The sequence below is a fragment of the Eleginops maclovinus genome, chromosome 5 (genome assembly GCF_036324505.1).
Source record: "Eleginops maclovinus isolate JMC-PN-2008 ecotype Puerto Natales chromosome 5, JC_Emac_rtc_rv5, whole genome shotgun sequence".
Taxonomy (NCBI): Eukaryota; Metazoa; Chordata; class Actinopteri; order Perciformes; family Eleginopidae; genus Eleginops; species Eleginops maclovinus.
Window position 1 is genome coordinate 26,389,675 of NC_086353.1, and position 22,232 is coordinate 26,411,906.

Consider the following 22,232-nt stretch of genomic DNA (forward strand, 5'->3'; position numbering starts at 1 on the left):
AAGTGGCATTTTCTGCACATTCCGCCTGGTATGCATAAGCTGTTCTTACTGTTTGCCTATATACTGTTGAATAAATGCTTTCAAACCCATTTGATATTTAATAAACACTATTAATAGAAGAACTGTTACACCTCAAAGTGACCCTCTTTAAAATTAAAAAAAGAACACAAAAAGCGTTTTTTAGCTGTTCTGCCCTTTGTATGCATTCACTATTCTTACAGTCTGCCAATACTAAATGTTCTGTCCTCACCAGGCGCCCATTCGCCTTATTCACCTGGCGGCCATTTTGAAACTCGAACGAGGCTGAGGGGTACACAAACCCGGAAGTTTGACTCCGACGCATACGATCTATGGAAGATTCAGCAGCACCAGCAATGGAAACTCCAGTGTGGACCACCAACCTTTCTTGTTTGCCAGAATTAACAATTCAAAATGTGGAGCAGTGGGCCAGTACCGACTGCTCCACACACACACACACACATACACTGAGTGTGCAGTGAACCTTCCTCAACCCTGGATACACTGCTCCAAGAACTGAGCAACTCTTATCTTATGAATGTTAATACTTAGCTTACCTTATCACTTACCTGATAGTTATACTGTCATTATACTATCATTGTCAACAAGCAATAGCAACATGCACCTAGCGCTGTCTGGCTTTGCTAATTTGAAACAAGATAATACTGTATTTGAGTAGATATCAATGAGGCAATGTGATATTACATCAACTAGAGATAACATGTTAATGAGATAAAATCAACATGTTATTTTCAGTCAGACAGGGAAAGGTACATCGTTGATAAAACTCATAATGAACATTTAGCAAGCTGGTTTAAACTGTGGCACTGCTCTGCGAACTGAGCAGTTTGCCCACTTAGCACTATGATACCTGTATGTTGTACGGTGACTCATTTTTCCGCACCGAGGGAAAAGACCTAGCCCTCACAAATATGTGTGTTGGGCTCCTATTAACTGTCGATTAAATACATGTTAAGTTTTAAATAAAATCAAACATAGTACAGTCAACAACTCCATATCACAGCTAAGCTTACTACCCCTAGCTGCTACACGCTAGCAGAAAATGAGGTAAATTAGCGTCCATTCTTACCTTCAATGTCGTGGATAAAACCTTCGATCCAGTTACTGTATCCTTTAATTAACACCGCCCGGGGGATGTTGCAGTCGGTACTGGCCCACTGCTCCACATTTTGAATTGTTAATTCTGGCAAACAAGAAAGGTTGGTGGTCCACACTGGAGTTTCCATTGCTGGTGCTGCTGAATCTTCCATAGATCGTATGCGTCGGAGTCAAACTTCCGGGTTTGTGTACCCCTCAGCCTCGTTCGAGTTTCAAAATGGCCGCCAGGTGAATAAGGCGAATTCACTTGACTAGACAGACAGCTAACCATAGAACGACGGAATGACTTTCTGAGGCAGAAGTGGATTTTGAACATTTACTCCATCCTTCAGGTTTACAGAATTCTTCCTTTTTCCTTCGTAAACTAAATAAACAAACAGAAATGTACATAAAAGTGTGTTTGCTTCATCCTTCTACATACATACACAGTGTAGCATAGAAATCACGTGAGGAAGATAACATGCTAGTTAGCTTGCTCGCTCTACATGACTTGCAGAAGTTCTTCAGACATTCTATCTACACAAAAACGATTTATTGCCATTAATTTGACTACAAATTAACTTAAGATGCATAAAAGCATAAATTGGTCCTTCATACACAAAATCATAAACATTGACTTACAAGCAAAGCCTTAACAAGGGCAAGAACGTCCTTCAAGGATGAGCATCTCTTCACCTTGGCATGTTCTGACTCAACTGAAGTAATGAACTTCCTACTCTAGCTAGATTTGACATCACAGGAAGTTACATCAGCTGAAGGTGAGTTTCAAAATAAAAGGCAGGATTAATAATGAGTGTTTCCTCACTAGAAAGACACTAGGTGGCGCTAAAACCCCAAAATATTCCAATGCCATGACACTCCTCGCCTGGTATTGCGAGATACCACTATAATTTTGAACTATATAAACACACCAATTACAGTCTCTAAGCACAGTCCTGTAACTCTCAGCACTGTTTCAGATATAGGCCTCTGGTAGGTCTTGGCTGCTCCGTTCTTGAAGATCTTGACCTCGACCTTTCTGACCTTACCATCTTTGTCTGGGAAGGTGTTGTTGATGAGCCCCATTGGCCAGTCGTTGCGACTCACCTGCTGGTCTTTCAGCAGCACCAAATCTCCAACTTGGAGGTTTGGACGGTTGGCCTGCCACTTTCCTCTGCTCTGAAGTGTCCCAAGATACTCCCTTCTCCATCTGTTCCAAAACACCTCTGCGAGGTGCTGCACCTGCCTCCATTGCTGCCTGTGCAGATCTTTTGCGTCAAAACCTCCTGGGGGAGGAAGAGGAGTGCAGACCTTTTGGGTGAGAAGCATCGCTGGCGTGAGTAGGAAAGGTGAGTCTGGGTCTTTGCTGGCATGTGACAAGAATGCAGGCCCCTTGAGCCAGGCGCTGTCACACATGATATATATACATGGCTGCAGACACAGACCGAGTGCCCATGTCGGCTGGGTTACAGGTTGTGGAGACATAGTGCCATTGCATAGGTTCTGACGATCTTCTGATACGTTGCACCCTGTTGCCAACATATACGTAGAACCTCCTGGTCTGGTTACTAATGTATCCAGGAAATGCTTCCATGACTTCCTTGCTGTTGGATGCCACTTTGTGGAGACGGATGTTGGATATGGCAAGCATCTTCTGTGTCCTTTTCAGTAGATCAATGGCTTCGCTGGCTGTGGGTCGTGACAGAAGTCCATCATCCACATAGAACTCCCTCTCAATGAAGCTGCGTGCATCTGAGCCAAATTCCTCCTCGCCGTGAGCTGCAGCGCGCCGAAGTCCATATATGGCAACTGAAGGAGAAGGCCTGTTGCCGAATACATGAACCCTCATGCGATACTCACAGAGGTCTTTGGCGGGATCATTTTGTTCGTGCCAGAAGAACCGCAGGAAATCTCGATGGTCTTCCCTGACAACGAAGCTGTGAAACATTTGTTCTATATCCACAGTCACTGCAATGGCTTCACGTCTGAACCGCAACAAAACGCCGACCAAGCTGTTGTTCAGGTTGGGTCCAGACAGCAGGACATCATTGAGTGATACGCCATGGCTCTTCGCACTTGAGTCAAAGACCACCCTGATTTGGCCAGGTTTCTGCGGGTGGTAAACCCCGAAGATGGGTAAATACCAGCACTCTTTCCCAGCTGGGAGAGGAGGAACCTGCTCAGCGTGGTCACGATCAAAAATGTTCTGCATGAAGGTGACGAAGTGCTTCTTCATTTCAGGTCTTTTCTCCAGAGTGCGTTGGACAGAAGTCAGCCGCGTGAGTGCCTGGTCACGACTCTGAGGTAGGCGTTCGCGAGGTGTTATGAATGGCAGTGGGGCAACCCAGCTGTTCGCATTGTCCATGAACATCTCTTTATCTATGAGCTCTAGGAACAGTCTGTCTTCCACAGAAAGTCCTATCTTGTTGTCATCTTTGGTTGTCTCAAAGATTGTGCTTCCTAGTGTGCATTCAAACGATCTGTGAATGTCTGGAACGGCTGTCTGTTCAGACAGAGACCCAAACTTCTCCTTGACATGAAGCCTGTTAGGACAGGGGCTGAAGAAGGAAGGGCGTTTGTTCTCTAGGATGTTGGTGCGGTAAGTTTGAATAGCTGCAGGCCTATGAGTGCTCCCTAAGCAGACGTCACCTACGATGACCCATCCCAGGTCCACTCTCTGCGCATATGGAGCATCATGTGGACCATTCCGCTGCTCTCTCACTTTGTGGACTCTGAGTATGTCGCGACCCAGCAACAGGAGGATCTTGGCTTCAGGATCCAGTGGTGGGATGGAGTGAGCTATGGGCTTGAGGTGAGGGTGGTATAAAGCCGCTTCAGGAGTTGGGATCTCTGCACGGTCGCTTGGAATGTTGTTGCATTCTATTAGCTTGGGCAAGGTGAGCGTTGTAGTTCCATCTAGTGACTGCAAAATGAATCCTGTGGCTCTTCTACCCGTCATCTCTGCTGTCCCAGCGCATGTACGCAGTGTGAAGGGCGAGTCTGATCCCTTGATGTTGTACATGTCAAAGAAGTCGGGTCTTGCAAGAGACCGGTTACTTTGGTCGTCTAGAACCGCATAAGCTCTTGTCACTCTCTCTGGGTGTGCTTCAGGAAAGACCTTAACTAAGCAGATCTTGGAGCAGGACCGTGCACTTTGACCCTCTCCACACACCTCAGTACAGCTTGAGTCGACAGTTGGTGGCGGTGTTTCTTCTGCGCTCTCCCCGCCATGCACAGGTAGTGCCGGTGGCGGTCCAGGATGGAGAGCTGTGACGTGCCTCTCACTATCACATTCTTTACACTTAATGACTGCAGTGCACTCTTTGGCCATGTGACTTGTTGATGAGCAGCATCTAAAACAGACACCGATGTCCTTCAAAAGGGCTTTACGTTCCTCTAAGGGTTTGCTGCGGAACCCTCTGCAGCGCTTGAGAGGATGCGGCTTCTTATGAAGGGGACATTGCTTCTCAACATCACCAGCTTTGTGGCCTGAAACCTCCCTCTTGTCTTTCTCTTGTGATACGTCTGTTTTGTGGGCAGACACTAGACTCCTCTGTGGCTTCTTACCAGGGGCGCATTGCTTTAGGTACTCCGTGTTACCAGTTTGCAGCCTGAAACCTGGATCGTTGCGTGCTCGTGCCTCATCGCTGACGAACTCACAAAAGAAGGAGAATGGAGGGAAGGTTACACCATGAGTGGCCTTGTACTTGTAGCCCTGCTTAAGCCACCGCTCTTGGAGGTTGTATGGTAATTTCTCCACGATAGGAGAGACGCCACGTGCAGTGTCCAAGTAGCTAAGGCCAGGGAGATAGCCTTCTAGCTTAGCAGCTTCTAATTCGTGAAGGAGGTCGCTGAGTTCTCTCAGCTTCACGGGATCCTTGTTGGTGACCTTTGGGAAGTTTGTGAGCCTGTCGAAGAGTGACTTCTCTATGATCTCTGGGGAACCGAAGCATTCTTCTAAGCGTTCCCAAGCCTTGGTCAGTCCGGTAGAGGGGTTACTTACATGCACAGCCCTTATTCTCCTGATGTGCTGTGCAGATTCTCGCCCTAACCACTTAGTTAGGAGGTCCAGCTCTTCACTGGCGCTGAGGTGTAATCCAATAATGGCGTTGAAGAACGATGATTTCCACGCCCAATAGTTCTCAGGAGAATCATCGAACTGTGAGAGGCCGGAGGTTATCAGATCTCTGCGTGCCAAGTATCTAGCTACATCGCTAATGTCTGGACTGCCATCTACTGGCCGTTGTGAAACACTTTTGTGAGGTGAGAACTGTCCTGCACCAGCTGTAGGTTGCCATGGAGATGTGTGATGAGGTATAGACTTGGTGGGTTGCGGTGCTGGTCTGGTAGGGTTGGGCATTTTAGAAGAATGAGCTTCAAGTGTGAACTCAGTAAGGCGCTGTCTCGGGGGAGACTCAGGTTTCAGCACATGAATTATTGGTGATATACAGTGGGGCAAAAAAGTATTTAGTCAGCCACCAATTGTGCAAGTTCTCCCATTTAAAAAGATGAGAGAGGCCTGTAATTTGTATCATAGGTATACCTCAACTATGAGAGACAGAATGAGAAAAAAAATCCAGAAAATCACATTGTAGGATTTTTAATGAATTTATTTTCAAATTATTGTGGAAAATAAGTATTTGGTCAATAACAAAAGTTCATCTCAATACTTTGTTATATACCCTTTGTTGGCAATGACAGAGGTCAAACGTTTTCTGTAAGTCTTCACAAGGTTTTCACACACTGTTGCTTGTATTTTGGCCCATTCCTCCATGCAGATCTCCTCTAAAGCAGTGATGTTTTAGGGCTGTCGCTGGGCAACACGGACTTTCAACTCCCTCCAAAGATTTTCTATGGGGTTGAGACCTGGAGACTGGCTAGGCCACTCCAGGACCTTGAAATGCTTCTTACGAAGCCACTCCTTCGTTGCCCTGGCGATGTGTTTGGGATCATTGTCATGCTGTAAGACCCAGCCACGCTTCATCTTCAGTGCCCTTGCTGATGGAAGGAGGTTTTCACTCAAAATCTCACGATACATGGCCCCATTCATTCTTTCCATTACACGGATCAGTCGTCCTGGTCCCTTTGCAGAAAAACAGCCCCAAAGCATGATGTTTCCACCCCCATGCTTCACAGTAGGTATGGTGTTCTTTGGAAGCAACTCTGCATTCTTTCTCCTCCAAACACGACGAGTTGAGTTTTTACCAAAAAGTTCTATTTTGGTTTCATCTGACCATATGACATTCTCCCAATCCTCTTCTGGATCATCCAAATGCCCTCTAGCAAACTTCAGACGGGCCTGGACATGTACTGGCTTAAGCAGGGGGACACGGCTGGAACTGCAGGATTTAAGTCCCTGGCGGCGTAGTGTGTTACTGATGGTAGCCTCTGTTACTTTGGTCCCAGCTCTCTGCAGGTCATTCACTAGGTCCCCCCGTGTGGTTCTGGGATTTTTGCTCACCGTTCTTGTGATCATTTTGACCCCACGGGGTGAGATCTTGCGTGGAGCCCCAGATGGAGGGAGATTAGCAGTGGTCTTGTATGTCTTCCATTTTCTAATAATTGCTCCCACAGTTGATTTCTTCACACCAAGCTGCTTACCTATTGCAGATTCAGTTTTCCCAGCCTGGTGCAGGTCTACAATTGTGTCTCTGGTCTCCTTTGACAGCTCTTTGGTCTTGGCCATAGTGGAGTTTGGAGTATGACTGTTTGAGGTTGTGGACAGGTGTCTTTTATACTGATAACGAGTTCAAAAAGGTGCCATTAATACAGGTAACGAGTGGAGGACAGAGGAGCCTCTTAAAGAAGAAGTTACAGGTCTGTGAGAGCCAGAAATCTTGCTTGTTTGTAGGTGACCAAATACTTATTTTACAGAGGAATTTACCAATTAATTCATTAAAAATCCTACAATGTGATTTCCTGGATTTTTTTTTCTCATTTTGTCTCTCATAGTTGAGGTATACCTATGATAAAAATTACAGGCCTCTCTCATCTTTTTAAATGGGAGAACTTGCACAATTGGTGGCTGACTAAATACTTTTTTGCCCCACTGTAGGTCGTACAGGTGGCTTAACATTTTCTGTTAACTGTAGCTGAACATATTCACGCGTTCTCTCTTCCACTTCTCGGCAGAGTGATTTATCGTCAACCTCTTCAGGCTCATCTTCTGCTTCAAGTGCGTTAGCTTCTTCTAAAGCAGCCATCACCTCCTTTTCATGTCTGAGATTGTTTAATCTAACTTCAATTTGTGCTTTCTCAATCAGAATATCTGACTCCTTCTTGGCAAATTCAGCTCGTGTGCGGGTTGCTTCCAATTTAGCATGAGCTGCAGCTTTGGCTCTGCTAGATGATGATCTGATTGATGCAAATTTACCGGGAGACGTACGAGCGACTGACCTGGTTTCCATAGTAGATTTAGGTGCCGTTTTGGGTTCTACTGCGGGGTGTTGAGATGACTCTTCAACTGTCGTTTTCCCATCCATCATTCAGATTTGCTGTGAGCCGGGTGTGAGCAGTGTTGAAGATGATGAGAAGTAGGACACAATTGAAGATGACTCTCCTTGAGTAGTTCTGCCCGCTGTGCTGGATGCTTTTTACTGTTCTGTCCTCACCAGGTGCCCATTCACTTGACTAGACAGACAGAAGCAAAGCCTTAACAAGGGCAAGAACGTCCTTCAAGGATGAGCATCTCTTCACCTTGGCATGTTCTGACTCAACTGAAGTAATGAACTTCCTACTCTAGCTAGATTTGACATCACAGGAAGTTACATCAGCTGAAGGTAAGTTTCAAAATAAAAGGCAGGATTAATAATGAGTGTTTCCTCACTAGAAAGACACTAGGTGGCGCTAAAACCCCAAAATATTCCAATGCCAGGACACTAAAAGACTAAACTCATTTGGACATTTTTTATTTCAAATACAAAACAGTTAATTCATTTTTATTCAGTCACATTGACATGGAAAGAACTTGTCAGTCTTAAGTAGCACCTCACATTTTTCTTAGCCTTTCAAGACTTTCTTGGAATTTTGCATATTCCAGTGTGGTTCGGTCACTCCTCTTGCCTAGGTACGCCATGAGAGCATCTCCAAACTCCTGTGCTGTTTTCATCCTCCTCTTCCCACTGGGCAGTGTCACCTGGATTCTGAAGATAGGATCGACTTTAGGCAGAAGCGTGGTGCTTTCTCTGGCAAACTGAACCTCAAGCTTCATCCTCTGCAGCTTTGCGTTGTTGTTCAGACTTTCATCCACAAGGAACTTTTCAACTTCCCCACTGTCAGTAAAGGGGCCACCTCTAGATTTCAGTGTGTCCAGCATGTCTAGTCTCTTCCTCTCCTTTCTTTGAGCTATCTCCTGTTTCTCGTCTGCCCCACTCTCGAATTTCGCCTTTATGAGTTTACTCCAGTTGAGTTCAACCTCTCTTTTTGCTTGGGCTGCTGCCTTGAAACCTCTGAAGGACGGAATCTGCCCATCCCTAAGCTCCTGGCTCTTCTGTAAAATTATTGACCTACTGACTGCGTTCAGTGTGCCTAGCTTCTTCAGTCTGTAGTCCACCTTGCCACATTGTCTCTCCATCCCAATCTTGTGCACAGGGGTGCCATCAATGTTACTAGCCTGTTCACTGACAGGGTAGTCCATTGGGAAGGTCTCCTCATCAATCCCATAGTCCCTCCTCTGCCTGGCCAGGACAGTCTTCAGATGGGGCTACATGAGATCTGTCAGCTTCTTCACTTCATCCAAGTGTTCGGCAGCCACGTCTGACACTGAGTTCAGGACCTCTTCCGTGTAGGTCTTCTTTACGCTACTGAAAAGCTTGTCAGACACTACAGGATACTCAGGTGTTGTGAACGTAGTGTAGTTGTCGCTGATTGGCTGGCCCAAGCCTGTATGCAGTCCCTTGTAGAACTCCCTGAGCTGAGTATGGGTAGCATCTTTCTCTATGGTTCTGGCATAGAAGGGCTCCACCAAGTGCACACCCAGGCAGGCAAACACCAAAACGGCCACTTTGAGGTAGGGAAGCTCCATCACTTCTCTGACGAGGCAGGCCAGGCGGTTGTTTATGTGAGGGTTCTGGGTCAGCAACTCTGTCAGATGGCCAAAGTGGTATATTAGGACTGCTGCTGCCCTGGAGAGACATCCAAACCTGCTGTCTTTGTAGGAAAACAGCACACTGGATACCTGCCTTTGCTCAAGGAAGAGGAGGAATTCCCTGTAGCGGTTCCAGGGTTTGTGGGAATACTCAGGAGCCACCAACTTGAGGCACATGTCCAGTGCCTGTCCAGCCACACTGGCATTCTTGCTGTCTACATCCAGATCCACCATGAAACTCTGTAGCACTTGCTCCATCTTCATATCGGCCTCCACCAACCGCATCACTTTATTCATGGCACTGCTGAAGCCCAGTGTAGTGTGGGTGCCACAAAAGATCTGACCTGCTGGTGTTTCCAAGTTGTACATCTCTGCCAACAGCTTTGAAAACCCTTTGTTGTGCTCTGTGCTGTCAGTCATATGTGCATCTACAAGTTTATAAACATCCTCCACACTGACTCCTCTGACCGACGTCAGTATTTCAAACCCCATATCCACTTGCATTGATGTATGTCATCAGACTGGTGTGACTTCTCTGAAATAGATAAATATTCTAAATTAGATTTAGATTAAGTTACAAGCACTAGGTCTAGGAGAGTGTTAATTAACTTCGGTGCTGCCTACTAATTTAGCTTAATGTAACAGTTAACTAAGTGATTACTGTAATAAAGTTAGCTGGCTAATTTGAGCAAAAAACATGTCAAATCAACTGTTGCACTAAGCTAGCTAGTTAGCTAGTTTGAGCTATGTTCTTAACAGATAGAAAGCTAAAAGTATGACTAATATTGGAACCTGACACAAACCAAGCTAAATTATAGTACAATAAATCATATAATAATACAATTAGAATATAATAATTTTGTTTAAAAGGAAAAAACATACCTGGGACAACTTTGTTTAACTGCTTGTCTGATGGTGTGTTGAATATGACTGTCTGCTTGGGGATTTCAACGGTTTGCTTGCAGTCAAACAGCAGCCACAATGTATTATGTAAATGTACTTTATCACATTAGAACATTGCAACATCTGACAGGTGAACCAAAGTGTTCTCTTAAGATTTTATTTTATTTTTAATGATAAAAGGGGGGAAAAGGGGGCAAAAAACATGTCAGATTTAGTTTTTTGGGTGGGGTGGGGGGTTTATTTCATGATAGGTACCAACTTCCAATACAAAATATCTCCCAAATGACCCAATGCACCATCACTGAAGTGGGTGTAATCATTTTCCAATTTTTTTATTTTTAGGCCATTTATCCCCCCCCCTATCTATAGTGGTAAATTTCCTGGAGTTTAATACCAAAGAAGCAGTACTGAAAAAAGCCTGGGGAAAGAAAATAATGATTGAAGAGCGACGCCTGTCGTTCGACCATGATTATGCCACAGAGGTTATCCAGAAGCGCAAGAAATACAAGGGGGTAAAGAGGCTTCTGAAAGAAAAAGGAATTCGTTTCCAGACTACGCTGGACAAGATGCGCATTCATTGGGACTCGGGAACACGTACTTACGAGAGCGCACGAGACGCAGCGCAGAAGCTGGGGAAGAGAGGTTACTCCGTGGAGATACCAGGCAGCAGCGCCGCGGATCCGAACCGGGAGATGGAGCAGCTTCTCCGGGCTACGACATGGCAGCGAGCCGGAGAGACGAGCACACAAGTCACTGCGCGCCGCACGAAGGAAAGATTACAGGAGTTTCAGCGGATTCCCCCCAACTAATCTTTATTCTTTACTTTGTGACGGTATGTGAAACTTTCTTGGCCCCTTAATGAAAACAGCTGTGAGAAGTTAATGTTTAAATGATTTAAATAACTAATATACCACTTCTGCCCGTGATGTGAGTCTTAAACCGTTATACATGGCAAACATATCTGCAAGTCACTTTGAAGGATATCTTCCTTTTTTCTTTCCCCTCTTCAATTCAAATAGGATGGTTTGGCAGGGCAGCTACTTTAATTTTTATTTATTTATTTTTACGCTGGTATAAGGGGCCAAAATAAGTAAGACCAATGTTAAAGACTTCATTTGGAATACAAAATACATGCTATCGGACGATGTTGGACTACTACGATGTGTGAAATGGCGTGTTTCACCTCTAGTGAGGGGCCCTCCTGGAGGAGGATCTCCCCTCTGCCTACCAATGGGGACTCAGGGTGGCGAAGAATCACCCTACCTTGGGAGTTAACTGTTTTTTCTTTGTTTCTTTCAGTTTGCACATGTTGTCCAGATGTTCAGGTCTGTGCAGTTTTAAGTTGTCTGGAGGTTAAAGAATGTAACACGGGATTGGAGCATTTAAATGCCATATAATAATATAAAACTGGTGTCACTTAATGTAAATGGGATGAATAACCCAGTTAAGAGGAGCAAGGTCCTGGCTAAATTGAAAAAAGAAAAGGCTCAAGTACTATTTTTACAAGAAACTCACCTGCCTCAACAAGAACATGAAAAGCTAAAACGCTTTGGTTTTAGGAATACATTTTACAAAACCTAGCCAGAAGAGAGGAGTGGCTATCCTTATTGCGAATGCAGTTCAATTTGAATGCCTTAAAGAAGTTAGGGACAATGAAGGGAGATTTGTATTAATTAAAGGAAAGCTAGAAAACAGAATGGCGACAATGATCAATGTATACGCCCCCCCAGAGAGTACTAAATGCTTTTTCAAAACTCTGTTTGACATTATTGCTATAGAAACTGAAGGTATTTTGATATGTGGAGGGGACTATAATGTGGTCATGAACCATAACCTGGACACAACAAGCCTAAAAAGAAGCAAGAAGCATCTAACCAAGTTTATTGATGCATCAGTCCGGGAAATGGGACTAATCGATGTGTGGAGAGAACTTCACCCACTAGAAAGGGACTATACACACTATTCAGTACCTCATTCTGTTTACTCCAGAATTGATTACTTTTTAATTAATACAAGTGAAATTCACAGGGTCACAGAGTGTAAAATCGGGGCGGCAGATATATCAGATCATAGTGGGATTAGCTTGACAATACACTTGAATAATAGGAAAATAAATACTGTATGGAGGCTAAATCTGGGCATCTTGAACAATAAGGCAAATGTGGAACAGATAAGAGAAGAAATAAAAAGGTATATAGAAGAGAACGATAATGGGGAAGTAAACCCTGCAATACTGTGGGACGGTATGAAGGCAGTTATTTGGGGGAAACTAATCGCTTTGACAACATCACAAAAAAGGCTCAGCTAGCTATATATAAACACAAAGTAGAAAAACTGCAAGAACTGGAGAAGAAACATAAAAATACAGAAAATCCGTCTGTAGTACAACAAATACAGAAGATAAGGGAAGAGATAAATGAGATACTCAGGACAGATATAGAAAAGAGGGCAAGATTTGTAAAGCAGACCTACTATGAATCAGGCCCAAAAGCAACAAGACTCTTAGCTAGACGCCTGCGGAAACAACAGGCCATTAACACAATTCATAAAGTAAAGAACCCTCAAACCAACCAATTATCACACGAACCAGATGAAATAGAAAGAATATTTGAAGAATACTACAAGAAACTCTACTCTAAACCATTATCAGCTGATGAAAAGACAAGAAGAAGTGTCTCTTGACACACTTGACCTGCCAACTATTGGTGAGACACAGAATGACACAATGACGTCACAATTTACAGTTAAGGAGCTAGAAGCTGCAATTAGTAGGTTAAAGGCTAGTAAATCACCAGGTAGTGATGGGTATCCTTCGGAATGGTATAAGGCCTTTCAGAAGGAGCTAACACCTTTGCTTCTGTCTTGTTTTAACTGGACCCATAACGAGGGTGGGGCCCCTCCATCGTGGAAGGAAGCAATTATTACCGTTCTACCCAAAGAAGGCAAAGATAAAGAAGACTGCAAAAACTAGAGGCCAATTTCACTGTTAAACGTAGACTACAAACTATATACATCAATTATTTGCAAAAAAGACTCGAGGCCCTCATACCAGATTTGATTGATGAAGATCAAACCGGTTTTATTAAAGGACGCCAAACACAGGATAATATTAGAAGAACTCTCCATATTCTGGACAACGCTCAAAAAAGTGGCACAAGTACAATTCTGGTTAGTTTGGATGCCGAAAAGGCATTCGATAGTGTTAGTTGGTTATTCTTGTATGAGGTACTAAAGAGATATGGCTTCAATGAAAAGGTAATCCAATGTATTAAAACTATTTATCAAGATCCCACAGCTAAGATCAGAGTAAACGGAAGCCTGTCCAATACAATTCAGTTTTTGCTTTATATGTCGAGCCTTTAGGACAGGCAATAAGGCAGAGTGAGGAACTACAGGGTGTCAATGTAGGGGGGACAGAACATATCATTGGCCTATTCGCGGATGATGTCATTGTTTTTCTTGAACAACCAGATATATGTTTCCCACACCTAATGTCTCTAATGGAAACGTATGAAAACTATTCAGGGTATAAACTGAATATATCAAAAACACAAATTCTCACCTTAAATTATTCTCCATCCCGACAAATAAGAGATACATATAATTTGAAATGGAATTCTAAATCAATGAAGTATCTTGGTGTAACTCTGAGTAAAACACTTCCTGACTTGTTTGAAAACAATTATAGCGAAATTGAAAAAAGCATTCAAAAAGATATTGAAAGGTGCTCTACCCTTCCGTTAGACTTCAGTGCTAGAATACAGATAGTCAAAATGAATATTCTACCTAAATTGTTATATTTATTTCAAGCTATTCCAATTAATATCCCCAAAAACAAATGTATAACCTGGAACAAGATGATTTCTAGATTCATTTGGAATAGTAAAAAACCAAGAATAACATTTACAACACTTCAACTACCTAAAAGCAAGGGTGGGATGGCTTTGCCTAACCTCACAGAATATTTTTATGCAGCCCAACTTAGACATCTGGTTTGTTGGTGTAGACCCGACTATGAATCTAAGTGGAAAGAAATGGAAAGGGAAGTACAGGGCTATTATATTGGTTGATATTTGGTGGGGGATGAACATTTGATAGGTGCTTTGAAACATGCTATGAACTCAATAGTAGCATTTACACTAGGAATATGGAGCGCTGTAGTAAGAAAATACAAACTTAAGAGGGATGTACGCACTCTGAGGTGGTTCGCGTATGATTCAAACTTTAAGCCAGGGACATATGATCCAGCATTCAAAGAAAGGGCACAAAAAGGTATGACAGCAATATGTACAGTTTCAGAGGGTGGAGAATTTCTACGTTTCCAAGAACTAAAGACAAAATACGGCCTCGAAAACAAAGACTTCTATAGATGCATGCAGTTGAGAGATTATTTCACAAAAGAGATAAGGTCAAATGAAACTATAAATAAGGTGATTGGAATTATTATGGATTCATACAGACAGAAGGGGTCTCGGCCCATTTCTGCTTTCTATCGAGCTATGGGTGAGAGCAGGGGGGAATCAACACTTTATATAAAAGCAAAATGGGAAGCAGAACTAAAAATCCAAATACAAGAGGAGGAGTGGTACCACATGTGTGAGACACAATGTACATCAACAAACTCAGTAATATGGAGGGAGTTCTGCTGGAAAAATCTAACTCGTTATTTTAGAACACCAAAGATCAAATCTAGGCAAATCGCTATACAACAAGACTGCTGGAGACTATGTGGGAGCAAGGGGGCAGACCATGCACACATCTTCTGGAACTGTATACAAATGAGGATATACTGGCAAAATGTTAACTCAGTTGTAAAAAATGTCTTGGGATATGAAATCCCAAATACTTGTCCAGTGATGTATCTTGGGAATATTGAGGAGGTTGTAATGAAAGAAGACCTGTACTTGACTAAAGTATTACTCGCAGCAAGTAAGAAAGCGGTCACAAGAAACTGGCTCAATGTAAATACTCCAAAACAGGAACAGTGGTTGGAAATTGTCCAGGAAATCCTTGTTATGGAAAAATTGACATACCTGTTGAGACTCAAAGAGAACGTATTTGAAAAGAACTGGGAAACATGGAACATTTATATGAGACATGACACCAACTGTTAATGTTAAATGGAACAGTGGACTGAATAGTAGAACCAGACAGTGTGTTAGTGTTATTATTATTGTTACTTCACTTGTACCTTGTTTGCTGTATTGCTTATGTGTGTGAAAACTTAATAAAAATGTAAGTTATTAAAAAAAAATACATGCAGTGGAGTAAAAGTATACCATTTACCTCTGAATTGTAGTGGAGTAGCAGTACACAGTAGCAAAACATGAAACTACTCAGGTAAAGTACAAGTACCTCAAAGTTGTACTTCAGAACCGTAAATGTTCTTAATTACTTAAGACCATTGTTTATGCACTTTGCAATTAAAAATAAAATGGATAATAAAACAGCTCTCATTTCTGTTTGTAGCACTTCATCATTTGGCTTAAGGCTAGAGGTTTATGTACTGTTCTGAACTTCTGACCAAACAACTAAGATAAGATAAGATGTACCTTTATTTATCCCCGTGGGGAAATTCAAGCGAAAGTTTCTCATCATCAATGAACTCAACTACGCGATCCAAAGTGGAGTAGTTCTTGCGCCCAGAAAGACCACACGACTTCAGAATTGGTTTTAAATGTCTCTGAGACACAACATAACGGTGACGACTTGCAAGTAAAGTAACTCTGTCTTTATAATGAAGTCCCAGGTCAAAATACAGCTTAACTAATTCTTGAACTGTCATACCTAAAGAAACAGCATCCGAAATGCAGGTCCTATCTCATGCAATATTTTGTTGCAACACCCTGAGAAAATACTTTCTCGTGATCACGCAAAGCAAGTTACGAAACACAAGCTTACACTATACAGTTATACTGTTCAGAGAGGACTGTTTATGTTTGTGTAGCCCTGGTCTTCCTGAGTTACACAAAATCCATATGGGTTTATGCATTGATCATTTTCTGGATTTATCAGTATGAGAAACTTTCCCATGAGCACGAGAAACTTTCCCATGAGCACGAGAAACTTTCGCGGATAGAACTAAATACCATAAACACCATCTCACAGGAAAGCAAATGAATTACTCAACCTTAACTGTATTCCTGTGCCCTGATATCCACCTACCATACCCCATGTTTACACTAAATAAGGAACCCATACATATCCGACACAGAAGCAGAAACTAGGATACAGACACCCCTTTGGCTAGTGCCCGATTGCGAACCAGCTCTTCCTCTTTCCACCACACACTGTATAAACGTTTCTTTCATTGTTCCATGTTGAGTCTGGACTCTGGATAGTTGACCTCATACAGGAGGAGGCCAGGCAGAAAGTCAGAGATGTATATTTTCCAAGAGGATGGCCCTCAAACTGACGTGGATCATTATTCTGGCCAGGAAAAATGTCTATAAGAAATCCTCTATTCCATCAGCTGTGACCATCCTCAACAACGTTTAAATCAGTCTTCCCTCCAACACACACACACACACACACACACACACACACACACACACACACACACACACACACACACACACACACACACACACACACACACACACACACACACACACACACACACACACACACACACACACACACACACACACACACACACACACATCCTTCTTAGGACATTATTATATTCTAAATTATTATAAATGATATTTGTAACTGATATTTTATTGGATCCAAGTCAGTGGAAGAATAAGACTGCACTTTATGATGCAGTCTTGCTCTTTTTGCATATGAGTTCCAAGATGTACAGTATGGTGTGTCTTTTTTTAATCTTTTTTTGCTAGTGCCAAATACAAATTTCCATTATATGTTAATTTAATGTACAATAAAGTATGTTGAATCTAAATTCTACCTGGCAAATACAAACTCTGGAAAAAAGAAACAAATGAACTGACGTGGACTTAATGTTCTTTCCTCTGAAATGCTTTTATTTATTTAAGTACCATCATTTTCCTATATAATGTGGGTGTTTATTATCTTACGTGAACTTTTTAAACAAAACTTTAGACTGGTGAAATAAATATTTAATACCATTAAATAGTTAGAGTTGGAGTATTTTTTAGGAGTTTTGGCTAGTGTATGTAATGTTTCTGTATAATACATGAACTCTCTCAATCTCATATTAATGATACATCACGTAAATACTTTATGATTATTGTCTGGACCCATATTGCCTAGCTTCCTATTACTTATTGGGGTGTCCCATTGCACATGTCTCTATTACTTCTTATGAATGTACCTGTATTTTTATTTAAAGTTGTGAATAAATGAGATGAGTATGCTGATGATGATCATACTAAATATATCATCAATGTGTAATAATCAAAGGCAAGAAATATTGACAGTTGTTTATTTCACTCTATCAATTAAGAATCAGGAATGAATAATGATGGAGAAATAAAAGTGAGGTACTCAGGGTGCATCCTGTCGTAAAAAAAAGTACATTATTTGTGAATTTACAAGATCAGTAACAGGATGTGCTATGCTGGAGTCATTTTTTAGACACTTTTTAATGCAAAAGAGGCAACTATCGATCCGTTTTGTACAAAAGACCCTCCAAAGACAGATGACAACCACAGAAGAAGAAAGCCCGGGTTAACAAAGACGGGTGATATGCACCCTAGTGGTACCTGTTCTCTCTGATTCAACAGTTATTCTGTCATTGGGTTTCATTGTGACATCAGGAACAAACAGCAACAGGACGAGTATCTCTGAGGGAGGAGATGCAGCAGAACACACACATTCATTCATCCCTCATCAGAGGCTCTTCTCACAGATCCACTGCTCTCTGGCGCTGCAGATAGAGTCGTTCAGGCCGAGGAACTGACTCATGGTGCGCAGGTCCCCGCAGTCCTCTCCTCCAAGCGAGTTATCAGGCTGTCCAGGGGCCCAGAGCAGCCTACACACACACACACACACACACACACACACACACACACACACACACACACACACACACACACACACACACACACACACACACACACACACACACACACACACACACACACACACACACACACACACACACACACACACACACACTTTAATTCACTTTCAGCTACATTATAAAGTTGGCCTTGCCCACGTTTTGTAGTTGTCTACATTCAAAGGTAAATGCAAATGTAATAAAGTGTAATGACCTGTAATACTTAAAAATGATTAAAATAGGAAATGTAATAAAAAGGAAGTGTTAACTGCTATCATTGCAAGTCATTTAAATGACTATGGATAAGATTTTTACCCATAAAATGATCCTGTTTTTCTAGAGTAAACATTACACTTACAGTCTGGAACTTTGTTATGACTATGAGATTAAACTTGGATAGTATATCAACAGGTCATGATTATAAAATAAAAATAAATAAATAATCTAATTCAAAACAGATTAATGTATATTAATATAATTATTGCTGGTTAATGGTAATGGATGTATTATTATTTGGTGCTTTTCTAATCCTATTACCACTGCAACGCTTATGAAATCAAATGCAGTTAGGGGTAATAAAATATAAGTTATCTAAGCGGCCACACAAACAAAATGTGTTTGTTTCAATCACTTAGTAACAATTTTCCTAGTTTACATTATTACAAAAAAAACAAAAACCTTCTCCCAGGTTACAGCACAGTCTTTGCAGCACAAATTCCATTATAATGAATTTTTATTTTGAAGGGGCGGCATGGCCCCTGTTGGCCCCCGTCTAGAACAGCTGCTGGACATGGGAACTGGAGGACTGAGTGGTGTCACCCTTCATTTTTGCATTACAGACAGCGTCTCTCACCTCTGTCTGTTCACCGGGGTTCCGTCCACCCAGACCCAGGTTCCCTCCGTCTCTCTGTCCGTCATCCCGACCCACGCTGCTGCCCTGAACCCAGTGAGGAAGTTCTGCCAGAACCAACAGCAGGTCAGCATGGAGCTACAGTCTCACACCCTGTACTCTTAAGTGGCTCACAGAGCATTCCAGTAAAGGCTTACATTCTCAGGCAAGTCCTTCAAAGATACTGATCTTTCTTCAGAATGATTTTGGTAGTTTATTTATTATATCTTCTTTTTTGTCTTGTTGTACCCTCCTGTCATGTTCAGGTCAAATCTGAGTGGTTTACTACTTTCATCAATCATAAATATTTGGTTTTACATTTGATTGTTTCAAGGCCTTAATGATATCCTCCACAGTAGGCATCTGAACATATAAAATAGCTGATCACCATGTTGATTTGGAATACATTATCAGTGTGTATTCTTTGTGTACACACTGATAATGTGTACACAATTATAAATAATGCAGTTATTCATGTATGCTGAGACAGTGTTTACAGCTTATGAAGTTGTTAAGTAAAATGTGGTGAAGATCCATGTTTTTTTTATGTTAATGTAAGAGCAGTTCAAACAGATCGGTCCCATTTGACCGGAAACACCAGAGTAAGAGAGAAGAAGTGAACACAGCAGGGGGGTTAAGATGGTTCCGCAGAAGAAAAGAAACAGAGGCTACTCCTGCAGCTGTGCACATGCAGTGCTGTATGGTATGGCGCACCTGTTCCTGCCGGCTGTCGATGATGACCAGGTGAGCTCCTCTCTGCTCACAGTCCCTCTGCCCGCCATCCCAGCTCCTCTTGTCGTTGGAGAAGAAGTAACAACTGGAGCCGAACATCAGCCAGCCTTCTGGACAGCTATTCTGCTCCGGCTCCCCTCCACGCTCCCCACCACGCTCCCCTCCACGCTCCCCTCCACCCACACACACACACACACACACACACACACACACACACACACACACACACACACACACACACACACACACACACACACACACACACACACACACACACACACACACACACACACACACACACACACACACACACACACACACACCATATTAAACCAACAGGATTTTTCAAAAACGGTTCTCATTGCATGGCCTCAGCTCAGCGGTGGAAGAAGTATTCTGATTCAATTTCTGATTCTGTTTCTTGATTCAAAGTACGGATACATTTTTGTCAAAATAATTCAGTACAAGTATATGTCCTGCATTGAAATCTGACTTAAGTTAAAGTACAAAAGCATTATCAGTAAAAGTGATCATCGTGCAGAAATAATAATAATAATAAGCATATTTATATCCGTGAGATTTCTAGATAGTATTGTCGCATCAAACAGCATTTTACTATTGTAGACAAAGTTCTGATTGACTTTTCCTAAAATATTAAAAATGTGTGTGACTTAAAGAGTTAGTCCACTGGTTTAATATTTAGAGCTGCATTTTGATAGCTAAAGATGAAATATAAAGGTAGTGTAGTAAAAGTTATATTATTTCCCTTTTAAATGTACCGGAGAAATATAAAATATCACAAACTGAAAATACTTAAGTAAGGTACAAGTACTTGAGCAAATGTACATAGCTGCTTCCCACCTACATACTTAGTCAACAAGTCTCTGCATTCAGGTGTGTTTCCAGTCATTACTTTATTATTTAAATATCTGTTACGATTTTTACATTTACATTTCATTTAATATTCCGCTCCTTGCACTAAACTGTATATATTTATTTTTACTCTCAATTGCTGATTTATTTCTATTTTGAGATGTTTCTATTTTTAGAATTGTTTATTTCTACTTTTTGATTTTTAATTCTCTGCAATTCCTTGTTTTGTTTTATGCTGCTGCAATGTAAAAAAATCCCCGTTTGGGATCAATAAAGTACCTCCTATGTTATCTTATGTTCCTGTATTATTCTATGTAACATGAACTTGTTTTATGTTTATTTTATTCTCTTCTCTTCTTAATGCTGTTTTAAAAGGTTTTCAGTGCCATTTTGTAACATGATTCCACCGCTTAATGCTCCTAATGTTGAAAGGTGCTGTATGAATAATAAACGTGCCAGAGTACAGAAGAGGAACACTGATCTGAGAGCTGCAGCTTACCTCCAGCAGCGGGCTGACTGAGAGACAGTCTCAGAGAGAGGTTGAGAGCGGCCTGCAGGACAATCAGCAGAGCCACAGTGAGGAGCACAGGGAGGAGGAGGCGCTCTGCAACACACACAAAGCAGCTAGTGGCTGTTAGGATAAATGTATTTCACATCATTCATCCAAATCTGTAACTAAAGGGATTAAATAAATGCAGTGGAGTTAAAGTACAACATTTACCTCTGAACTGTAGTAGAAGTACAAAGTGGCAAAAAGTGAAATACTCAAGTAAAGTGCAAGTCTCAAAATGAGTAGTACATGTACTCAGTTACTTTACATCACTGTATAAATGCAGGCTTCTTTATTATATACTATCCTATATACGTATATACAGCATGTCTATGCTCCTATAAGCCTATATTCCGCAGTTTGCTTTTGAATTATCTAAAATATTTTATGTTGTTTATATTTGATTTTTCAATTTCCTTTTGTTTTTAATTGTTAATTCTCTATCCCATATATTAAACATTTGTTTTTTAATGTCTGAACACACTGCTGCTTCTGTAATGAAAACATTTCCCAAATTGGGATCAATAAAGTATCTATCTATCTGAAATGAAGTGGAATAGAAGTATAAAATGAAAATACTTAGTTAATGTACAAGTACCTCAAAATTGCAATTAAGTACAGTAAATGTACTTCACTGCATTCAGCCTCAGGAAACACGGCAGATGTGGAAGTAATGGATCCTCTAATCTCTTTTGTTATATTTGTATACTGTACAGATAAACCCCTTCCACTGTCAGACCCTCTCATCACTCACCAGTCTTTGGGGTCTTCTCTACAGCAGCATGCTCGGGTTGAGATTCGGGGAACTGCTGATACTCGCTGACCTCCATGCTGATGTGACGCTCTATTTTCAGGCAGCTGCGGGGTTCTCACATCACCCATAAGAACACAGAAGTGTTCTTATGGGTGATGTTTATGCAAGGCTTACATCTTTTCCTGCGCTGTGGAGAGGAAGCATTGTCCAAGCAGAGGTTTCCTCACATTACATCTGAGTCTCAATGACCTTCTGTCCCACTCTGCTACACAGGGCTGCATAAGGAGAGGTAGGACTTGTTCATTTTTAGCAAGTGTGTTTTCTTGTTTAAAGTACCTTTAT

General features: G+C 41.8%; 1 protein-coding gene across 2 annotated transcripts; it reads right to left on the reverse strand.

Moving 5' to 3' along the window:
- Positions 1-17,497: 17,497 nt before the first annotated feature.
- On the reverse strand, positions 17,498-22,109 carry LOC134864154 (CD209 antigen-like protein E). 2 transcript variants are annotated; one of them, XM_063882943.1, is made up of 5 exons: positions 21,891-22,109; positions 21,086-21,190; positions 19,696-19,874; positions 18,946-19,049; positions 17,498-18,062 (listed from the first exon to the last, which is right to left on the reverse strand). In XM_063882943.1, the coding sequence occupies exons 1-5, from the start codon at positions 21,964-21,966 to the stop codon at positions 17,921-17,923; spliced, it is 606 nt and encodes a 201-aa protein (XP_063739013.1). In that variant the 5' UTR covers positions 21,967-22,109; the 3' UTR covers positions 17,498-17,920. The 2 variants fall into 2 exon arrangements, with proteins under 2 accessions (XP_063739013.1, XP_063739012.1); XM_063882942.1 differs by having other exon boundaries at positions 19,696-19,886.
- Between the last annotated feature and the right edge of the window lie 123 nt (positions 22,110-22,232).